The 24,213-nt window shown below is 37.8% G+C and overlaps 1 protein-coding gene across 4 annotated transcripts in view; it reads left to right on the forward strand.

The window, feature by feature from the left end:
* The window catches only part of CPQ (carboxypeptidase Q), a 587,881-nt gene that overhangs the window by 387,983 nt on the left and 175,685 nt on the right, over positions 1-24,213 (forward strand). For all 4 annotated transcript variants that reach the window (XM_054498056.2, XM_063668990.1, XM_054498057.2 and 1 more), the window contains exon 7: positions 23,317-23,518. In XM_054498056.2, coding sequence (XP_054354031.2) covers positions 23,317-23,518 — 202 coding nt within the window. The remainder of the gene's footprint in view (positions 1-23,316; positions 23,519-24,213) is intronic.

Below are 24,213 nucleotides of genomic sequence, written 5' to 3' on the forward strand. Positions count from 1 at the left end.
TCTTTACAGGAGTGGAATTTGACTTTGAAATTTGAAAATATAGATGAGTTTATTGAATTTTCAAATCAGTGAATAAAGTGAGGGTTGTCCAGGTACCATTTGCCTAATCTGCTTTTCATGGGAATCATGTTGCTCTCTTCTCTTCTCTCTTCACTTCTCTTCTCTTCTCTTCTCTTCCATCTCTTCTCTTCTCTTCCCTTGGAAGGAGAACAGAATGTCATTTCTCATGTCCTGAAATGGACAAAGGAGAAAAAAACATACCTAGCTTCAACTGGATTTCTGGCATTTGTTAATATTTCCATTTTAAGGAAAAATATGATCTGGCATAATTATAATGAGTAAGGTAATCTGGCCTCGAAAAAGCCTCATTACACAAGGTAATCAAATAAAATAGATTGATATGTCTTATTCTGGCATGAAAAATATTTTAACCTTTTCCTGATTTATTGCACAAACTTCTGGCAATTGAATTACAGGGATAATGAACGCTGTTGTGTTCTGGTAGTCATTAATAGGGGCAATATTTTAAATAGGCTTTATTAAATGAGGGGTGGGATGTATGGTCATTCCAAATACATGAATTTATCTGAACTCTAGCCAACTCTAAAACTGAAAAGGCAACATTGAGTATTTTGTCAGAATTTCCTGTTTTGTCATACTAAGGAACAAAAATTCCTCTTTACGTATAGAAATACACAAAAGTGTTAGCTTCTTTTAGCAGTGAAGTTCTTGCCAGCTTCCCAACCTGCATTAGGTTTCAAGTTTCACTCTAAAATAAAAGAATATGTTAGAAATGCTTTTGAGACTTCTTCGTGCTATCTGGGCAAATGTGTTTCTTTGGCATTTTCATTTTACCGACTATTTCCTCTCTATGATGCTAATTTAGATAGAGTGACACTGCTAGAGTAAGGGTATTGTACTCATGTTGAGCTCTGGTTATACAAATAATAGAGCTGATGTACTCACTCAACATAATTGTGTCTGGACTATGTCTTCAGCACAGCCTTTCTTATATCTTTAATGTTCCGTGCAGTATAGATGTACTAATCAGAGGTTATTGTCTCAATCATTACTGCTGGGCCTTTATGCATCCTGTGTTTTTCTTTCAGGGCCTAGATATTGCATTAGTCTGTCAAGCACATCACAAAATTGGTTTAAATTTCATTTGTCTCAGTGTTTTCTTGGTCTGGAGCCCTTGTAGTTCCTATATTCACATGATTTATACTGCACACCTGGGAGCTCTTAAGGGTCTTATTAGAATTTGTGGATTTTATATTTGTAAAAAAAGGAAAGGATTGTCTTTTGAGTTTGCTTTCTCTTGTGTAGAATTACATTATGACTAGGGGACTTCTGAATCTTATGTACATATGGTAATTATATATCAATGTATGCCAGTCTAGGCAGAGCTATCAAAATATCCCCTTTGATACTAGGAGAATCATATACCACCTTGCGAATAAACATGAGTAGGTTTCAACTCATCTCTTTCCTTTATCGCTCTTTAGAAGGGATCCTTCTTAACTGGCTTTTATTATATTTTTCTATATGAGAGAAAATAGTTTAAAGTAAAAAGACTATGACAACTAGAATGGAATTTTTTTCATGTTTCTAGGAGAGCAAGACCTTGCCTATCATTCTGAGATAATTTTTTTTAATTTAATGCCTTATGGTTTCAGATTATAGTGAAGTTTGACTTGAGTGTTGGTTTTAGCCCAGTACCTTTAAAGAAAAGAGAAATATCCCAACTTTTCTGCTACCATTACTAAGCCAAGTAAAACAATTGCCTTTTAAAGTTACTCCTAAGAATGTTGTGCCAAAACTTTGAGGTTTCCTGTCAATTATTTGGCTGGCATTTATTCTCCCCTCCTGAAACCGTGAAGAATGGCTTCAGCTTGTATCTAGTCTGTTTTACCAGCTTAAACAGGAGAGTGCCTTCTGGCACAAATAGTTTCTGCCTCAGTGCCTCCCTACTCCTAACCAGGTCATGACCTGACCCAGAAGGACACATAGCATATCTAGCGCATGAACTTCCTGAGGAAATCAAGTTGGCACACCAGGATGCACAAATCTGAACTGAGGCATCATGCCTTGGGCTCACAAGTGAACTGCATGGGTCAGAGGCTTTGGGACTAAATTATCTCATTACATGTACTGGGGCCTTACTAAGTTACTGAGGCAGCAAACCATTTCTCAATCACCAGCACTATTTTATTTTGCCTGAAGTTGTCTTCTGCCCTTTTGTTTTCTAAATCAGGGGTTGGCAAACTTTTTTTTTTTATGGTCCAGATAGTAAAGATTTTAGGACTGCAGGTCATATGGTTTCTCTACTCAATTCTCATTGTAGGCAGTTATGGGCAATACTAGACAAATGAATATGGCTGTGTTCCAACAAAACCATATTTACAAAAAAAAAAAAAGAATAAAGGCAGGTCAGATAGTTTACTGACACCTGTTCTAAACTGTTACAAGGCAGAAGTTTAGAAAACTTTCTTCTGAAGCCTTTTCTTATATCACGGTCACAGCTTTTAGTGAAAGAGATTTGTAGCACATAGTGGAATTCTAACGTTTAGAGATTATGTCTTGGTAGGCTAATAATAGGACTGTTGGTAAGCTTAGCATTTAACGAGGTTGCAGTTGTTTCCCTGTAGGTATTTGGCCAACAGAACACACCATCACCAGATCAGTCTAGTGCCTTAGTTATATCCCACTGAGCCACACAACAGGCATAATTACCTTGTTGGAGGAAGAGGTTAACATACTTCCCCAGTATTTCTAAAAGCAAGAACAGAACCCTTTATAAAGATAGCTAAATGTGTACTGGAAAATATATTTTAAAGGATATCTATTTTAAATGTTTACACATATAGAAGGGTCTTTTAGAGAAATGAACATTCCAATACGTTTTGGCAATTTCACTGTTTAACCACATCTCAGTTTTGTCCATTGGTTTGCTTACAGTATTTCTTTTTTAAACTTGAATTATTTTCTGGGAGAGAGGCTCTTCCCAAGTGACCCAAAGATCATTAGGTCTTTGGGTATTCAGTAGCCCTCTGGAAGTTCATCTTCTACTTCTGGTTACTGTGGATTTCTGTGCTTCCATGACACTAACACGTAAACATCAAAGAATGGTCTCTCTAAGACAGTTTGAGGAGTGCACGGGCAGAAGTACTGGCAGGGCTGTTCACAAAGCCAATGCCAGAAAGCAGCTCCTGGCTGGCACATCCACTTTGTACTTTGAGAAGCGGTATCCAGAAGCCAGGATGGGCGATACCCAAACTGTGTTACTTTAAAGGGCTGAAGATCAGGCAGGGAACTGAGCCCCTGAATTGTTAGACATAGTTGTGAGTGCAAACTGAGCACTTTTGTCTTTCTTTCTGCTACTCATCTTACTTGATCATTCCTGAGTATATTAACTAAATCCTGTGGTGTCTTAAAGATACCATGTGTGCCCTGAGAGGCTGGTCTTGGTCTAGCTTTCTGATTTCCTTATCAATTGGGTCACATCTATATTTTCTGCTGACTCACTTATGTGTGTAAAAAACACAAAGGCATACTTTTTTTTTTCCTAAGCAGATCAGAACTTCTATTCCTTTTTTTTTTTTCCAGAAGACCTCTCTCTTGTGTACTCTCATCAAATGCTTGTCCTACATTTGTAATTATTCATTCTAGAAGCTGAGGTTGCCCCTAGCAACCAGCAGTTTGTCTAAACTGTTTTGGTTTCAGAGTTGTCTTAAAGGAGAGTTTCTCAAAATCCATTTCCAAAGAGCTTTTATACCCCACACAGCAAAACATGTATAAACAACAATTCAAATTTAGGGAGCTTAACAAGGCCTTTCAACAAAGGTTTAAAGTGGTTTCATCACATGATTTATTTAAGATTAAACAGAATTTCTGTTACTAGTTAAAACGGGAGTGTAATTTGCTTTTACAGATTCCTATAGTTTCATTTAATAAAACTCATCCAGTCAGATGCACTCCCTCCCCTGTGAAATCAGAGGCAGTGCCATATTTGTAAATGTGTTTCAGGCAACTTTCCAGGTAGTAACTGAGGGCTGAAAGAACGTACGGCATCCATCCGCTCTCACTGCCATAGCTGGACATTTTTTCCCCTCCAAAGCTCTGGAAAATACTTTATTATACCTCACAGAGCCAAATGTGAGGTAATCAAACTGTTTTGTCATTTGAATTAGGAAAGGTCAAAGGGAAAGGAACATAATAGTAGACCGACAGAAAAGTGCTTTGTGAAAATTGCCCATTTTTTCCACGTAAGGAAAAGTAATTTGTTCCTTTTATTAGATCTGAAAATTCAGTACTAGAGATTTTTTTTATAGATTTACAGAGAGAAAAGAAACCATCAAGAATTTTGAAAGGTCCCATTTCCCAAACAAATATGTAACAAGTTCTTACCATTTAAAAGATGGCATTATAATCTCTTGCATCTATGTGATCATTTATAAATTACACTTTCATGGACATCAAGTCATTGATGATAGTAATGACCCTGGTGGTTGCCAGACCATGTACTGTTTTCCTTATTTCACACATGAAGAAACAGAGGCTCAAAGAAGTGAAGAATGTACCTAAGGTTGCATAGCACAGCCCATAAGGTGCAGAGCCTGAACTTGGACTTCAGCCATGACTTCTATGACCACGTACTTCTCTGTCACCATCTGAAATGTAGATATCTACTAATTTGTCATAAACTGAAGGACATACACAGCAGTATATTTAGGAATGCTGGATAATCAGTAACATATAAATAGATGAAAGGAGAAGTTGCTTCAAGGTGCTTAGTTTAAAATACGTATAGCATGGTATCAATCCTATACAATGGCCAAAGGATATTGTGTAACCATGCAGACATCAGTTGTCACTAGTAATTCTCAATGTTTTATATTCACACTTTCTTGGTATAAAAATAAATATTTGTATTTGTTCATGAAGTTAATTCTATAAATCCTGCTACAATGAGTTTTAAAAAAATAACCAACAACACTTCAGTCGTCAGTGTAATTTTCCTTTAGTTTGGGGCATTTTCTAGGTAAAGTTTTAGCTAAAAAATACAGAAAAATTAAAAAGTTCAAAGAGATCTTTTAATGATATGAAAAACTGTTTCTAATAATAATAAATGTTAAAATCATTTCACTATTCAAAAGACTGCAGTCAGAGCAGAGGCACCCTAACATACTACCCTAGGACATTTCCCACTGCCTTCATCTTCAAATAAAAGTGAGAATAGAACCCTAACCTTTGAGAGATGGAAATAATACGTGTATATGTCTGTTTATATATCTTTCCCATGTGTATAGAGCTTAGACACTCTATACGTGAAGACCCTCCAAAAATCAAGTCTGGCTTTCTTCTTTCAGGATAACCATTCCTGAAACACCAAGGACAGGGATACACCAGAATGGACCCCTACCTGTGCTATATTTAAAGATCTCCAAGGATAGAGGTTTTACGTACGTCAGTATTTTTTAACACTATCAGACAATGAGAATATTCCTGGCCAGGTCCACTTAGTGATTTCTTAATTGAAGGATACAATTTAGAAGACTGGGGGAGCAATTATAAAATAAAGTAGCTGTAGGTCTCCAAAAGTTAAAGTCCCTTAATCCCAGTTGCCTTAGTAGTTCTTGCATGAAAGCACTAAGGAAGGATAAATGACTGGGAGATGGGATGAATTCTGAATTGCAAAAGAGACATTTAAATATTACTTGCAAACTAAACTTAAAGCACAAATAATTTAACACTTTTGTTTTAGTTTCTAAAAAAGTGGACTCTAATTCATTCTTTCCTTGTTCGGGAGATAAAACTATTTGTAACCTTTAACATGTTCTTTTCTTCACAGTTGAGAGCTCAGTTTGTTAATACTTTCTTTCCCAAACTGTTTTCTGAATGTATTGGAAAACTGCACCTGCCAGAATGGATTGGTGTTTGTTCTTCTTCAATGAAAGGTGGCTGTGATCAGGAGCTGCCCCTCTTAGAGAGCTCCAGCTGCCAAAGCCTAATACAACAGAGGTGGAACGGAAAATGAGAATAAAGGACATATTCAAAAATTTAACAAATTGTTGGTGCCTAAGGCATGAAGCCCATTGGTTTCCAAAGAATTTGGCAGAAAGATTTCTATCTTCTCATCTTGTAGGCAATTACCTTAATATGGCACACTTTTGTGATGGCTTTCATTGAAAGGCTCTGTTTAAACATCTTTTTCTGAATCACCAAGATAAGAATGGAGCAAATGAAGGGAAAAAAAAATATTCACTTGTACACAAAGCTGCTACCTTCAATTCTCTGAAATTGTAGTTAATGCCTAATTATACTGACATTCCTATTGTACAAAAGTGTTGAGAATGCAAATATAATTTCCCAGCTAATTATTTCATTATATGGAAGTGACATGTGTGAAGTAATAAATTATCATCGTCTTTAAAAGAACCAGCAAGTCTGGACTTTAATATTGAAATTTTCAAGTGGAGTGAAGTGCTTTTTTCTTATGACTACTCTGATTAGGTGAAAAATGCCTTTTAAATTTATGTGTATAATACACCTCCTTCTTTTAGCAGATATTTTACCATTAAAATAGGACAGTGATATTTATGTGAGTATATTATTACTGAGAAGGAGACCCAAACAATGTCAAAGGGCAGAGCTGCCAGCTGCGACAGTCTGGCTTGTACTGCTTTTCTTAAATGTGGTTCAAAGCAATCAGATTATGAATAACAGTTAAATAAACTTACTTTTATTTTTAAAACACAACCACCATTAGCAGCTCCCCAGTTAGAACAACTGAATGTCAAATAATTGTATTCTCAAATTTAAACTAGAAAATAGTAGAGCTTGAGGAAGGGGAGTGGAAACTCAATAGTGACACATTGAGATGGGTTAGAAGGTATTCAGTTCTCCATTTCTTTGATTTAAGGATCGTCAATTGTTAGCAGTACGGTTAAAATTAATACAAATTTTCAGGAAAAATAAAACTACGTTAAATGCACAGGGGTTTTTAAACTGACAATATCATACAGTGCCCAACACTTTTGTTTTTAGAATCAATCTATGTCTAAAATACCTTCAATCCAGAGTCTGCAGATGTCTCTGAACCCTTTGGTCATTAGCAGTGAAGCATTGGCATTAAGGTGCCAGGCCACTTTGTGTCACCCATGCTCCTTGTTTTGACAAGGTGCTAAAGGTGTACCCTTGTGGTTGGCAGCCTATTACAAGGCATATTGAACACGTCTTTCCTCTGTACTTTCAATTTGGTTATGTTTTTTACACTTTACTTTTAATTTTAATATTTCTATAAGCCATATAGCTTCTCCTGAAACTCTCAGGGAGCTTTTGACAAATTGCTCAGTACCCGAGTGGGAGGCCTCCATGATTCATGGCTGGCTGCACCAGTCTTTGCTCACCTTGAACACTCTAGAGTCTATTCTGAAGATTTGGCGATTTCTATTGTTTTTCATTGTTTTGCCTCACACATGAAAATCAATCTTCTGTGTACATCAAAATATAATGAAGAATTTTAATCAATAATTATGGACTGTAATTTAAAATTTAATGATCTGTGTTGATACCAGTGTAAATAAGTGAAGTGTAAAATACATTATCCAGGGCCCTTTCTGTGTGATGAAGTTTGCATGTGGACAAACAATGACAATGAATATATGAATACAATACAATGAATATGTTTGTTTCTTTGGTAAGTTTCTTATGGAATGCATCAATAACAAGATACATTCCAATTTCCAAAATGTTAAAAAAGGAGAATACTGTGATTCTTACATTTAGGGAAATATGGTATTTTATCTTTTGAATTTTATAGTGGCAGAAACAGGAGATGCAAAAAATCAGAAAAACAAGCCAGACGTGGTGGCGCACATCTGTAATCCCAGCTACTTGGGAGGCTGAGGCAGAAGGATTGCGTGAGCCCAGGATTTGTGATCAGCCTGAGCAACGTAGCAAGACCCCATTTAAAAAAAATCAGAAAAATTGTACTTAAGTAGCCTTTTGGTCCTGATTTGCTTGAGTCCAGCTTCTACCCATTCTCCTGACATAATCATTAGTAGAATCCCCTTTCACTCTCAAAAGTGTCCTGGCCTACATAGCAACTTAAGTAATGATTACTCTACTTATTAGTCACTTTTGTTGGTAATAACAATGTCTCAAGAGAACAGAATAGCTTGGTATATTATAGCCCTTTGAATAAATATATTAAATTTATATAATCCTCAGAACAACCCTATTAAATAGGCCTTTCTTTTTGATGAGGATATGAAGTTCAGTGAGATTAATGGTTGCCAGGGTCATTTAGCTATTATGTGACAGAACCAGTACTCCAACCCACATGTCCAGGGCAAATTAATTCCATTGAGTTTAATAATAATAATACTATGAATGATTATCATCATCACCATTATTACCTTACTAATAAAGCTACCATTTGCCCAACAGAGGTTCTTGACCATTGCTGTGCTACGGACCACTTTGGTAATCTGGCGAAACCTATGGACCTCTTTTCAAATAATATTTTTGAATGCATAAAATAAAATGCATAGTATTACAAGGATATGAATTTTATTAAAATATAGTTACCAAAAATTTTAAGCTAAATTTGCGATATAGTTATATATGTGGTTTTCCAAATGAATTAAACAAGATCTTGAAGGATTATTTAATTGTGACTATGATATCAAAGCAATGATGAACATAAAGAATACTTAGAGATTTCTGCAACAAGTCTAATGTGATATGAAAAGATATATGATTTCTACCAGCAACAAAGTGACAGGTTTTGCTAATACTACTGAAGTTTGTTGCTTATATTCATAATTAAAGGAAATTCTAAATTTTACATAGAGGTTAGTAAAAATAAAGATGTAATTTTTTCCCATTCAAGTTCACAGACCTCCTCCAAGTGCATCAACCCCCAAGGGACCCTGATTAGGACTTCCTGCCTTAGAATAAACCTGCAAAACAACTATTATTCCCATTTTACAAATGAGTAAACTGAGGCTCAGAGTAATTAAGTAACTTGCCTAATATTATTTACCTTATGGCTGAGAAGTGCATCAAATGGCATTGGCACTTGTACATCACCTCCTTTTGCTCCCCAGTGGCAATCACTATAGAGGTGGGGATTGTAGTGTCCACCCCTCTCTGAGACTGTCAACCTTTTCAGCATGGTTGCCCTAGTCACTTGCACATCCTTTAAGCACCAATGATGTCCTTGATGGAGAACACAGATATCCAAAGAGAAACTGGAGGAGAGGTCTGAGTGCCTGACTAATGCTTTTTATTCAACCCGCCTTGAGGATTTCTAGTGTTCACTATCCCGTCAGTGGTCCTCACATGGCTCCTCAGAATGATCATTATTCCCAACATATTTGCTGCTATTTTCTACCATAGCTATTTTCCTCTTCTACCTTTAGGTGATTATTGCTGCTACTTATTACTATTCTCAGATGAAGGAAATTGTTTTTCTTCACCTCCCTTAGTTCAATACAGGTACCTATTTGGATTTTTTCAGTAATTGCTGTAATTCCTTAGCCTCTCTTTATCTAAACTATACCCATTAAATTATGTTAACTCTTCTCAAAGCTAAATTGCCTCATCTGTTTATTATTTTCCTCATCTTGCCTGAATACTTTAAAACTCACAAAATATGTGAAGTGATTGTTAAAGATCTAAGTAGTCCCAGGACACATTTATTTGTTACTGTAATTGAGTCTTACTGATTACACATGTATTATAAGCTTCATGATGTGCTAACTTTAGCACAACAAAGATACAGTTTTAAAATATTATATATTTAATATTTTTTAAATTCTATGTTGTCAGTTCAGTTACTGTTGCTCATCCCCTTCTCCTCCTGAGTAATGGCCATGTTATTTTGGTGAGTCTGACATATGGGAGAGTCTCATCTTTGATAGCAAAATGATGATGACATAGAGTCTACTGAGAATATATTCAGCCCTGTTTTCACCTGAGAAGGAGGAGATTTTGCCATCTAGCCTCCAAAATAAGAGCATCTTATTCCATTATTGAAGGGACCTTTGAAGTTTCACTTGTATTTCGATAATTATGGCCACTTTTTAAAAAATCACTAACACTCTATATATCCTTCCAGAAAGTATTTGTTTTTAGCACTTATAATGGATGTTGTAAACATTTGTATATTATTAACTGCTTTATAACATACACAGTAAAGATTCAGCTAATAACTTTAATTGTGGAACTGTAGGTTTTCTTGAGAACATTTTTTTAAAAAGAAAAACAGATTCTGAAAAACTGATGTTATTTTATCACCAACACGAGTAACCACATCATCATCATCTACATCATCATTATCTTCACCACCACCACCATCATCCAAAATGGCATCTAGTTACATGCTCACATGGGTTCACATATACAAATATACACACATATGTGTTTAAACACACACATACATGCATATATATATTTATTCATTCACTCAGCACATGTTTACTGAGAGCCTACTAAGTGCCAGGCAGTGTTTTGAGGTCTGCCCTCATCTTGCTTCCATTCTAGTGAATCAAGACTGATAATAAATTGGATAAATAAGTAAAATTGTATGTTAGATGAAAATAACTGCTAAGGAGAAAAATAAAACAGGAAGCAGAGATAGGGTACATGAGGAGGGGGCTGTTTTAATTTTTGATAGAGGGGAACAAGGCAGACTGTATGGAGGTGGTAATATTTGGTTAAGACCTGAAAGGATGAAGAGGAGAGCTACATGGATATCTGGAGGAGAGCATTCTAGAGAAGGTGGAGAGTTGTTCCAAAGGTGCTGCTGGAGGCCATGCTTGATATTCAGGGGATAGGGAGGAAGCCAATGTGCTTAAAATGGAGTAGTGAAAGGAAAGCAGTAGGACAAGAAGTCAATATAAAGAAGCCCAGGCAGAGTCAAGCCCCATGGGCCATTTTCTCTGAGTGAGGTTGGAACTATGGGAGGCTTTTAAGCATAGGAGAAACATGATCTGAATCAACTTTCTAAAATAATCATTCTCGCTCCTTGGTTGAGAACAGACTAAAGGGGAACCAGAATGGTAGAAAGATAATAGTCTAGGCAAGACAAGAGGGTAGTTTGGAACAAGATGATAGCTGTGGAAGGCGTAGCAAGTTGTCAGGCTGCAGATAATATTTTAAGGAAGGAGCCAACAGGATCTGATGGTGGATTGCATATGGAGTATGAGAGAAATAGAGGAGTCAAGTGTAACCTGACAGTCTGGGGCCCAAACAACTGAACTGAGGGGAGTTAGGCAGGGGGAAAGGGGGAGATAAGGAGTATGGGTTTGAACATGTTAAGTTTGAGATATCAGACTTTCATGTGGAGAGGTCAAGTAGGCAGCTTGGTAAAAAGTATAGAGTTCAATGAATTGACATTTCTCAAAAGAAGATATACAAATGGCCAACAAACATATGAAAAAATTTTCAACATCACTAATCATCAGGGAAATGCAAATAAAAACCACAATGAGATACCACCTTACCCCTGAGAGAATGGCCATTATTAAAAAATCAGAAAACAATAGATGTTGTCATGGATGTGGTGAAAAGGGAACTCATACACTGCTGGTGGGAACGTAAATTAGTATAGCCTCAGTGGAAAACAGTGTGGAGATTCCTCAAATAACTAAAAGTATAGCTACCATTCTATCCAGCAATCCCACTACTAGGTATCTGCCCAAAGGAAAAGAAGTCATATCAAAAAGACACCTGCGCATGTACATTTATCACATGTACATTTATCATGGTTCATAATTGCAAAGATATGGAATAAACCTAAATGTCCATCAATAGATGCGTGGATAAAGAAAGTGTGTTACATGCATACCACAGAATACTACTCGGCCATAAAAGAGTGAAATAATATCTTCTGCAGCAACTTGGATGGAACTGGAGGCCATTATTCTAAGTGAAGTAATTCAGGAATAGAAAACCAAATACCACATGTCCTCACTTATAAGCTGGAGCTAAGCCATGGGTATGCAAAGACATACAGAGTGGTATAATGGACACTGGAGACTTAGAAAGGGGGAGAATGGCAGGTGAATGAAGGATGAAAAACTACCTATTGGGTATAATGTATACTATTCGGGTTACGGGTGCACTAAAATCCCAGGCTTCACTGCTATACAATGCATCCATGTGACCAAAAAACCACTGTACCCCTAAAGTTATTGAAATAACAAAATGTTTTAAGTATAGATTTCAGGGGAGAAGTCTACAGATAGCCATAGGCATGGAGTTTTCTTCATACAAATGCTCCATCTGAATGGAAAATAATAGTTACCCTCTCACAACACCCCTGTCCCCTGTCCAGTGGAAGCTCAGCTACTATGTTTTCAATGCTGTGATTGTTGATTTTGCTCTCCAGGGAATATAGTGCCCTTAGAGGCTCTGTCTCTTCATCTTGAAGATCCCCGGGTCCTAGGGTCTGGATTCTCCACAAGCCTCCTTTATCACATCATCATGACCCTCACTGCAATGAGTCTCTCTGAACTGTTTTATTCCTCCTCCTGATGTCTCACTCCCCTCTCTCCTTTCTCCAGGGCTACTGTTGCCACCAGTTCCTAAAGCCATTGGATGCACCACCTTTCCTTCAATAAGTCAGCTGATGTAATTGGATAGAGATGGTTTTGTGGCTAATTTGTTCAGCCTTTTTGAGGTTCAATTCCATATTCTGTAGACAACTTGAGGCTTCTTTAGTCATAAAGCCAAATAAATAATAACTCAACTCTCGCCTTCAGATTCTCCCTGACCAAGATCATTTCTCCCATTTTTAAAATAGGCTGAAGGAAGGCAAGGGCTGAAACAGGGAGACAGGATGCTACTGCAGTACTCCAGGTGAAGGCTGCTGGTTGCTTGGACTGAGTCAGAACAGTGAAACTGATGGGAAGTTGTCGGAGAGTAGGTCTATGTTGAAAATAGAGCCAACAAGATTTGTTGATAGATTGCATTTTGGGTGTACAAGCAAGAGAGGAGTTCCAGAAGAAACCAGCTCTACCAGCACCTTGATTTTAGCCCTGTAAGGCTTATTTCAGACTTACAACCTCCAGAACTGTTAGAGAATAAATTTTTAGGCCGGGCACGTGACTCATGCCTATAATCCTAGCACTTTAGGAGGCCAAAGTGGGTGGATCGCCTGAGCCCAAAAGTTCAAGACCAGCCTGGGCAACATGGTGAGACTTTTCCTCTATAAATACACAAAAAAATTAGCTGGGCATGGTGGTGCACCTGTAGTCCCAGCTACTCAGGAGACTGAGGTGGGAGGATTGCTTGAGCCTGGGAAGCCAAAGCTGCAGTGAGCCAAGATCATGCCACTGCACTCCAGACTTGGTGACAGAGTGAGACCCTATCTCAAAACACACACACACACACACACACACACACACACACACACACAAATTGTGTTGTTACAAGTCAGTGACTTTGTGGTAATTTGTGACAGCAGCAATAGGAAACTAATACACAATTAGACATCTAAGTGTAGATACTGAGTAGCTGTGGGATATGAGTATAGAATTCAGGAGATGCATGAAAATATGAATTTGGAACTCATCACCATACAGATTTATTTAAAACCATGAGCCTAAATAAGGGTTCCAACAGGGTGAGTGTGATAGAGAAAAGAAGAGGCCTTTAGTCTGTTTCTGAGCACCCCAATGTCTATTGGTCAGGAGGATGAGAAAACCAGCCAAGAAAAATGAGAAGGATCATCCAGTAAAGCTTAAAAAGAGCCAAGAGTCTGAAGTTCCAGAAGCCAAGGGAAGAAAGCATTTCCAGGAGTAAACAAATGTCAAGTGCAGCTCCATCACAGGTTTGAAATTTGATGCTCACTAATGGTTTCCACTTTAAATTTTTTGCTAATGCCTACAAAAATTCTAGGAGGGACAACTAATGTTTGAGAGTGAGATACTCTACAGAACATGCTTATATTTATCCTTTTAGAGATTGCCTAAGCTCTGATCCTGTCTTGGAAAGCTACATTCTGGGCATTAGTTGGATGCTTAGAATAAAGTCATTTGTTCATTTGACAAGTATTTTCAAGTGCCTGTTAGCTAGGTTCTGAGAATATGCTGATGAACTAACAAGATCCCTGCTCTCATGGGAAAACTTTCAATCTAGGGGAATTTGCTGAGGCCAAACATCACCTCTTTTATCAAGCTTTTGCCAACATTTTTCAGTAGTTGCTTTCCCTTCTTTGTACATATTCATAGAACTCATCACATTTAATGTATTAGCCAGTTACTGCCTCTGCTGGTAAACTCTCCCCTCATTTAGGAAAGCAACCCTATCTTAGTCATCTTCATATATAGATACCCTCATATGTAGGTTGGAAATATGATTTATTATTAAAACCAGGAAATGTTTGCAAGAGAAAGGAGGGTCTGTTAATTAACACCAAGACAGGGGATGTAAACTGGGACTTCCTAGGGCAAACAAAAATGTATAGTCACCCTATCACTCAAGTTTATGTCAAAATAACTGTTGAATAAATACATTTTGCTTCCTGAAAAAACACATTTACTGAAATGTGACTTAATATTTTGCTTTTGGCTTTAATTGAGGATCAATATGTAAGAAATAGTGTTAGGAAAAGTGTTTCTGCATCTTTTGTAAAACTGCTATTGGAGACTGTGTCCATTATTTTGTCCAGTGTTCCTCATATAAAGAGCCATGTAATTACTCCTCTTAGAATTCAGCGCTAGAAAAAAATATTGCTTTTTTCAAGGAGCTGGTGGTGCACTTTCTCTTCCTAGATAATGAGAGCTCAGTAATACATCAATCACCCTCTCACAGTGGCAGCCACAAGCTAGAGCTAAATTACATCCTCAAGTTGCTATTGAGGCTGTGTCAAAATGTTCCAAATTGTGACTTTTCCTTTGCCTTAAACATTTATTGTGCACCTACTATGTGCTTAGTTCTGTTATTTAATCTAGAGATATGGCAGAGATCCACACACATGATTCCTGTGTTCATGGCATTTTCTTGGTTCTAGTGCATTTACCTACTCTTTTAGTACAGTATTACGATATTTTCTTGTAGAAAGCCTTAAAGTTTTGCAGGAGCAAGGCAGGTATTAAAAAAAAAATGAATGAAGTGCAATAGGCCAACAAATTAGGGAGGGGTATGGACGGTAGTCACAGAAGGCTTGGGCAGAAGTAGGGCATGAAGTCACTTGAGCAGACCAAGGATCCCTGAAGTTCATATTTTGGTACTTTTGTTTTTCATAAGGTTTCAAACCTGCTAATTTTCTTTTGAAAAAGAAGGAAAGGCCCGCCTAAGAAAATATAATTATTTCTAAAGCTATGTTTAGCATCTTTACTAATATTTGTAAAGAGTACTTAATCAAATAAGGTATATGGGGATATTGTCACAATCCAGAAATGCTGAAAGTGCTTGTCTGTAGGCTAGAGAAAGAAAAACTCACAAATTGGGTTTTAATATGATACACCCTAATACACCCTAGGATTGAGTAAATATTTGGGTTCTATAGTATAGCGTAGTCTATTTTTGCAGGACAAGAAAATGATGAGTACTATATTTTTTTAAAATAACCTGTCTACTTATAGGTAGATGAACTTAGCGGTCCATTGTAACCTTAGAAAGGGACTTGAAGAAGCTGCTGCAGTCTTCCCAACCAAGAGAAGGGCATTAGAGGTCAACCAGAAAGCACTATCTTGGCTGGTACAACAATGCCATCAAAAACAAGCAACACATCTTTATGTGTGAGTTTATTTAGCATGTCACAGTGTTAAAGGAAAATGGTCAAATGAAGGAAAGGTTCTTCAGGCAGGCAATTTAGTTGTTACCTTTTGAACCTGGAGAAGAATAGTAGTGTGGTGGGTATAACAGGAAAGACTGACAGATAACCTCTTAGAAGAGGGGACTGAGAGGGATAGAGAATGAAAAAGGCAGGGAAGTCTGCTCCTACAAAGCCAGCTGTGTTGGCACTTTCTCTTCTACAACTGCATACTGAAATGAACGTGAAACCAGTAGCATGAAACACTTGACCAATATATAGCATTAAAGGAATCAAAATTTAATTGTGAGCTCTTGAGTCCCACTACTTCTATTATTATTATATTGCTTCAACATGAAAGAATAAAATTAGAAGCTGAAATAGATATTAATTTTCTATGTAAGTCTTTTTTTAAGTCATATCTACCGAATATCCTGGATATTGCATTTTTTAAAAAAGCATATCAAATGCAGTCAGATTTGCTATATAACACAAATAAAATTACTCTTTTTAGCTAATGTTCATGCCACATTTTTAGCCTTCTGGCTCACTGTTATTACCGTAGTGTCATTTATGCAGGGATCGTGTGTTTCTGGTAAGTTTAAGAGTTATCCACGGACCTTGACAAGCACAAGAGGAGAATTCACTAAGATCTAGAGTGCTTCAAATGACATTGCAAACATTGGACTGCCTGAAAACACAGGTTTGTTTCAGAACAGAATACCTCTGTGCACACACAGAGAATGATAGGTCTGGAAAGGGATCTCCAGTGGCTACTCATTCTGTTCCTGTCTCCAGGTACGATGGTGTCTAAACCACAGTAGGAGTGGAGTGAGAAGATGGTTAGATCCACAGAGGCTCCTGCATGTGTTAGGTTTCCCGCTCTGTCTGCAATTTTGGTACTAATGTAACTTACCCAAGACTGCCCATTTCCCCAAGCTGCAGCCAGTTGAGCTATCAAATAAAATAATTTTGTTATCATCCCTTTCCTGGCTCTCCCTTGGGTGCCCAAAGCTGTTCAAAACTGAGTGCTGGAGACTGAAAGTAAAGGTCAAAAGGGAAAGTCTGAACTTCAGGGTAGATCTGACCAGAAAGTAAAGGCTATCTTTTTCCTTTGCACAGCAGAACCTTCTTTACCTATCGTCCAATCATGTTAGTTGTTTGAGCTAAAGCTCTGTAAAGAAATCACCTTCATCCACAGAAACTGGGAATTCCAGGGTCACTGGCAGAACTGCAAAACAGGATTGTAGCAACTCAGCACACACATTGTAAGATGATTTGCTTTTGAGAACTTGTTTTGAGCCTACCACCTGACCAAATAGCATCACCACCGTTATCTGTAAAATATTTACATTTACAGGGCAAGAAAGAGTTACTAAAATTGATTGCCCTGTGTCAGTGCGGAGTTTACTTTGTTGAAGAATAAATTTAGGAGGCTACATGATTAATTCAAATAGTTAGGAGTCTCTTTTCTTTCCACTTGATCTTGAGACTTCAGTGTCACTTTAAGTCAAAATCAAAGACATGTTGAGAAACATGAGAAAATACATTTATTTCATTTATTTTTCCATGGTGGTCTCATAGGTTATTTTTTCTAGGTTATGAGAAGATAAAAAACTTTTAAACAAAGAAGCCAAATTTGGAGAGAAAGGAGCTATTATTGAACTTGGGTCTATATTTCTGAAAAATAGCCTAGAATTTTATAAAAACAAAAAACACAAACACCATTCTTGTGTTTATATTAGGAAGTAAGTATTTTAAAACATGCAATATGTATTTTAAACACGTTTCTTCTTTTGAATCTTACGTTGCACCCAAAGAATGCTAATGGTTACCAAATTGTTCTTTGGCAGAGTAGCCTGACCCTTAAAAAAAGGAACAGAAGTGTTACAGCATGTGATTGTAGCACAAGACAAAATTATGAATCCTCAACCCTGAGCAGATATTAACTAATCCTATGATCTGACCGTAAGAGGTTACCTTGGAGCATTGCTCTACATTGCATTATGTATATTACATGGTAATGAATGACAGTTTTCATGGCTCCTAATAAAGAGCTGCTTCTCTTTATTTAGAGAACAAAGTAGGGGGTTTACAGATAATATCTGAGTTTATCATTGAGCTGCTCAGCCTCCTCTTCTATGTGCCTCAGCTTGTCTCAATCATTGCTGGTTATCTCAGCAATAAAGCATTCAGCCTCTAGAAGTTGGTTTCTTCCTACACCCTATAAACAAAAGGATGAATATCTTGTTACATGTGCTAAAATGGGTTCGGTGAAATAAGCATTACTCTGCTCCCTGTCACTAGCTATAATCAGCTTTTCAAATCTACACTGAGTGTGTCCCCACACATAGCACACTAAGGAATAAGTATGTTCATGACAACATATTCCTGAGAAGCAGCAGTTCTAACAGCCCAGTGACACAGCTATTCATTCCAGTTTCTTTGTGCAGAGACATTTTCCCAACTCCTTCACCATGTGCTAACAATTAGATAATGACTCCATAAATGTAGAGAAAAAGCAGTGTCATGGACGGTGGGTGGTTTGTTTTCTTAGTTCTTTATTGAAAACATATGGAGATGTTTATATATAAATAGAAAACAATAAAACGCTGCCGTCATGTAAGCAGCAACTTAAAAAGTTCTACACGAATAGAAATCAAACATTTCTATACCTATGCCAGAATTCTGGTTTACTGATATCTACACATCCTGTCTTATTTGGCTTGAAAAGATGTTTTATTATTTTAGGCTTTTTATTTCTAGTTGGAAGCAAATTGTGGAGCAAGAGATTTTTGTTTTTGTTTTCATTTCTTTCTTGGCTTAAACAAATTACTTTTTTAGCAGGAACAACAACTTCTGTCCAAGTATACCTTGTGTTATGATCATGAGAAAAAGTTTTTAATCTATACATTTAACTACAGTCTTTGTATTTCTGAATTAAAAGTGAGGACTTGTGGCCTGACAGAAGTGACTTTCAGGAGACCTAGCAGTGGAGAGGTTGAGAGCGCTGCTTAGGAGGTGGAAGGAATTCCTCTGGGTTGGAATTCTGGCTGCACCACTTAACTAGCTAGGTAACCATGGGAAAGTTAGTCAACCTGACTAAACCTCAGTTACTTCATTTGTCAGATGAGAAATATAAGAGCACTTAAAGAATGATCATGCACACTCATGGGATGAGCTGTAAGATGTTACACATAGTGTCTGGCTCTTAGGAAACATCACATAAATGCTGCCTAGCATCGTTGTAATCAGCTAACACAAGGGCTTATATTGGGACCATCCTTGAAAATCTGAGAAGTGTTGATGCTCAGTGCCAAGAACAGTAACAACAGTAATGCTACTGTTTACCAAGTGCTAGTTATGCCCTAGCCTTTACAATGTACTGTTTTTGACAATTCCATGAGCTGGGTACCATTATCATCCCCATTACAGCTAAAGATTGGTTGATGTGAGGGTCAAACCCAGTCTGGATCATTCAGAAGCCCACACTCGATCTCTCTGCTAAAATGGCTGCCACATATATAGCCTAGGGCACTTTGAAATCTTCTTTATTTACACTATTCTCTACGTTCCTGTCAACATCCTGTGACATTGCACAATGGCATTCATAAACTGTGAAGTCCCCTGTCCCTAGGGCATCTGTTCATTTGTAGTTAAAGAGGACCAGGAAGCACTTAATGAACAAATTATTAGAAGCCCTGGTTTTCAGTTCATGCAACCACTTTCGCTTTGGTTTAAAGGCCTTTTCTTTAAAGGTGCTTGAAGCTTCATATGGACAGGCTCATTATTCAAGCTTTTGTCCCAACCTACAGATGCAGAAGCCAAGGACCAAGGTAACATGACTTGGGGACAGAGGGAGAGGCCATTCACCTGCCTTGGTAGCCCAGTGTATCAGTTGCTGAGTCAGGAATACGACAGACTGAGCCCAGGGCAGTGTCCAACTCACCAGGCTGCTCATTAATGTTGGGTCTAACAGCCAAACTGCTAACTAGCTCCACTTTTTAAAAACTTCTATTTTAAGTTCAGGGGTACATGTGCAGGTTTGTTACATAGGGAAACTTGCGTCATGAGAGTTTGTTGTACAGGTTATTTTCTCTCCCAGGTATTAAGCCTAGTACCCATGAGTTACTTTTCCTGAACTTCTCCCTCCTTCCACCATCCACACTCTGGTAGGTCCCAGTGTGTGTTGTTCCCCTCTATCTGTCCACGTGTTCTCACCATTTAACTCCCACTTACAAGTGAGAACATGTGGTGTTCAGTTTTCCATTTCTGCCTTAGTTTGCTAAGGATAATGGCCTCCAGCTCCATCCATGTCCCTGCAAAGGACATGATCTCATTATTTTTGTGGTTACGTAGTATTCCCTGGTATATATGTACCACATTTCCTTTATCCAGTCTATCACTGATGGGCATTTAGGTTGATTCCATGTCTTTGTTATTGTGAATAGTGCTGCAGTAAACATACACATGCATGTGTCTTTATAATATAGAATGATTTCTATTCCCCCTTAACTGGTATATACCCAGTAATGGGCTTGCTGGGTTGAATGGTAATTCTGTCCCTAGGTCTTTGAGGAGTCACCACACTGCTTTCCACAATGGTTGAACTAATTTACACTCCCATCAACATTGTATAAGTGTTCCCTTTTCTCCTCAACCTCACCAGCATGTACTTTTTTTAGTTTTTAATAGTAGCCATTCTGACTGGTGTGAGATGGTATCTCATTGTGGTTTTGATTTGCATTTCTCTAATGGTCAATAATATTGAGCTTTTTTTCATATGCTTGTTAGCCACATGTATGTCTTCTTTTGAGAAGCCTCTGTTAGTTCATGTCCTTTGCCCACTTTTTAATGGGGTTGTTTTTCTCTTGTAAATTTACTTTAAGTTCCTTATAGATGCTGTATATTAGACCCTTGTCAGATGCATAGTTTGCAAAACTTTTCTCCCGTTCTGTAGGTTGTCTGTTTACTCTGTTGATAGTTTCTTTTGCTGTACAGAAACTCTTAATTAGGTTCCATCTGTCAACTTTTGCTTTTGTTGTGATTGCTTTTGGCATCTTTGTCATGAAATCTTTGCTAGTTCCTATGTCCAGAATGGTATGCCTAGGTTGTCTTCTGGGTTTTTACAGTTTTGGGCTTCACATTTAAGTCTTTAATTAATCTTTAGTTGATTTTTATATGGTGTAAATAAGGGGACCAGTTTCAACTTCTGCATATGGCTAGTCAGTTATCCCAGCATCCTTTATTAAATGGGGAACCGTTTCCCCATTGTTTTTTTTTTGTCAGCTTTGTCAAAGATCAGATATTTGTAGGTGTTCAGCCTTATTTCTGGGCTCTCTACTCTGTTCCATTGGTCTTTGTGTCTATTTTTGTACCAATACCGTGCTGTTTTGGTTACTGTAATCCTGTAGTATAATTTGAAGTTGGGTAACGTGATGCCTCCAGCTTTGTTCTTCTTGCTTAGGATTGCCTTGGCCATTTGGGCTATTTTGGGTTTCCGTATGAATTTAAAATAGTTTTTTCTAGTTCTGTGAAGAATGTTGTTGGTAGTTTGATAGGAACAGCATTGAATCTGTAAATTGCTTTGGGCAGTATGGCCATTTTAATAATATTGATTCTTCCTATCATGTAGCTCCAATTTTAACCTACATAGTACATGATTAGAAGCACGTTGCCTGATTTGCTTGTTGGAAGAATGGGATCTGCCTGCAATATGGAAACCCTCACAAACAAGATGGCTCAATTCTGTTTTCATTTGCAAGATATATTGTGAATGTTCTTTTCTCCTTTTTGCAGGAGAGGGAAACAGTTTACGGTTATGGGTATGGCAGGGCATACAAGGGAAGAGGCTTAGGACTGCCAAATTACATGTCAACCTGCTGACTTAGCATCAGTGTACTAGTTAAACGAGCCCTGAATGTAAGACATTAATGTAAATATTTTGCATATTATTAACTCTAATGATGTTACCATAATGCAGTATCCTCAGCTGAAAGCTGAGGTGGCATTTCTTATTATAAATGCCCTGGGTCTTTCACTGAAAATCACCATGAAGATAAGTCCCTTAGAAGTGAAAGCAGAAATATGAACAGACTTCTGCATCGTTAACCTTCTCATCATTAACAATAACAAAAAATGTTGGTGTCCCAGGGCCCTGCATTCAGTAAATGCTGGCAACATCTTTCTTTAGAAATTGTCACTGCTCTTGCCCTTATAACTACAATACACTTCCAAAGCAAAAGGTTAGGCAATCATTGTAAAATGGAATCTGTTTTAGAAAAAAATACTATGCAATCCCCAAATTGTTATGTAAGTGGAAAATCATTCTAAATGCAGAACAAGTATTGCTTACCCTCCAGTGCCATGCTAGTGATGGTAGTGTGGAGTCTTGGAAAGCAGGGGGTTTCAGAGCCAGCGCTACCATTTGCCAGCTGTATGACATTGAGCAAATCGCTTGACCTCCCTGATTGTCAGATCCTTTCCTATAAAACAGCAACATTAATAATACTGCTTTGTCTATTTTGTGAGTTGCCAAAGAACACCAAAGGAGATTGCAAATGTGAAAACTCTCTGGATGCAATGTACAAATGTTATTATTGATTTTTTACTAGGTGAGTAATGAGGAATGAGTAGCAGTGTTTATCCAGGGATAGCTTGGGAATAAGTCAACCAAGGTGGCAGTTGGTAAGTCTTGAAGATGTGGTTGGCTCCTGGGAAACAGATGAGCTGGCCAGTTTGAAGGATCTTAAAGTTGCAAGTTTTAGGGCTGGGTAGCAATTTAACTGTGCAACCTGTTAAGAGCCTATTATATTCTAAATTTGTGCCGTGACAATACTGGCTACATGAAATAACTGTGTGCTTTCTTACCAGACTTTATTTGGGAAGAGTTTACGAACTAGCGGCCCGGCAGCGTTGCCTGGAATTAAGAGTGCTGTGGTTTTACACCAGGGAGAGCAGTGTTTCATGCCTTGTTCTATTACCTCCCTCCCTGGAGATTCAACAGATGGAACAACAACAAAATCAGAACCCCAAGACAAACCTGTCAGCTTGATGCCTTTAAGCTTTGGCAGAACTCACAATTAAGATAAGATAGAATATCCATTTAGAGGAAAGAGGTGCAAAGAAATAAGTTCACAGAGCATACCTTCTTTTGTCTGAGCATGGCTAATACTATCTGGAGATCCCTGCCACATGGGAGGAATTGTATACTGGAACACAGTGAACACTTAAGAAAATTAGTTGAAAGAATATTATTGCTAGTAGAAATAACTGAACATCTTTAATATGGGGCTTTATATTTCCCTTCATTATATTTTTTGAATCCTTTCAAGCCAACTCTTGAGTTTGGCAAATCCTAGGCTGAGTAATTGTGCATCTCAGAATGGTTAGATAATATGCAGAGCAGACCTTAAGTCAGACACAGCAACATGTGTTTTGGCACAGCCGTGAGGAGGTGAAGTATTTGGTAATTTTTGTTTGATAGTTCCCAAGGAGAAAGCACAGAAGCCACAGATAAGAACCAAACAATTTTCTCTTGTGTTTAGGTAAATATTTCCAACTACAGTCTGGTGATGGAGTCTGACACGGGAACCTTCTTACCCACTGGGCTGCAATTCACTGGCAGTGAGAAGGCCAGGGCCGTCATGGAGGAGGTTATGAGCCTGCTGCAGCCCCTCAATGTCACTCAGGTCCTGAGCCATGGAGAAGGGACAGACATCAACTTTTGGATCAAAGCTGGAGTGCCTGGTAAGACCAAAAGATGAAGTTGTGTTCCTTATATATTGCCCACAATTTAAAAGAAAATTTCTGTTTTAATAGAGCGCAATGAATACTGGTAGGCCAGGTTGTGCACAGAAACCTTAAGCTTTTGTTCAAGGTATAATCTGATGATTTCCAAAACTGGGATAATAGTCCTCACCTTGTATTTGTTTACCCATCTGTACCCTCCACTCTTTCTAAATTATAAACTCCTCACACCCAGAGATTCTGATTTAGTCATTCTGGAATTGGGCCTAAAAATCCATTGTTTTGTTTTGTTTTTTAAGGAGGTATCTTTGGTGATTATAGCACAAATGATCTCATAACCAAAATTTGAGAAATAGAGTAGAAGGCAAATATTACTGCTAATATCCTTCTAGTTCTAGCCCTGTGCTAGAAAAACTTCCCTGATCCAAATAATTCCCTATTAAAACACTGTGGTATCTGAAATTTTACCATTAGAGATGGATTCCTTGAGGGTGGGGTACTTCCTTTTAATCATGTTTTACCTTAATGCAAAGACTCCTGCGCAAGAGGTTGAGCATAAACTAATTTACCCTGGGCAGTGATTTATCATGTGAATATCCTGAAGAGAAGTCCTAAGTCCCTGGGGTCAGGGATGAAATTATGAAATGGAAGCGGACATGAGGAGGTTACTTACAGGAATACAAGCTGGAACAGCT

The sequence above is a fragment of the Pongo pygmaeus genome, chromosome 7 (assembly GCF_028885625.2).
Source record: "Pongo pygmaeus isolate AG05252 chromosome 7, NHGRI_mPonPyg2-v2.0_pri, whole genome shotgun sequence".
NCBI lineage: Eukaryota > Metazoa > Chordata > Mammalia > Primates > Hominidae > Pongo > Pongo pygmaeus.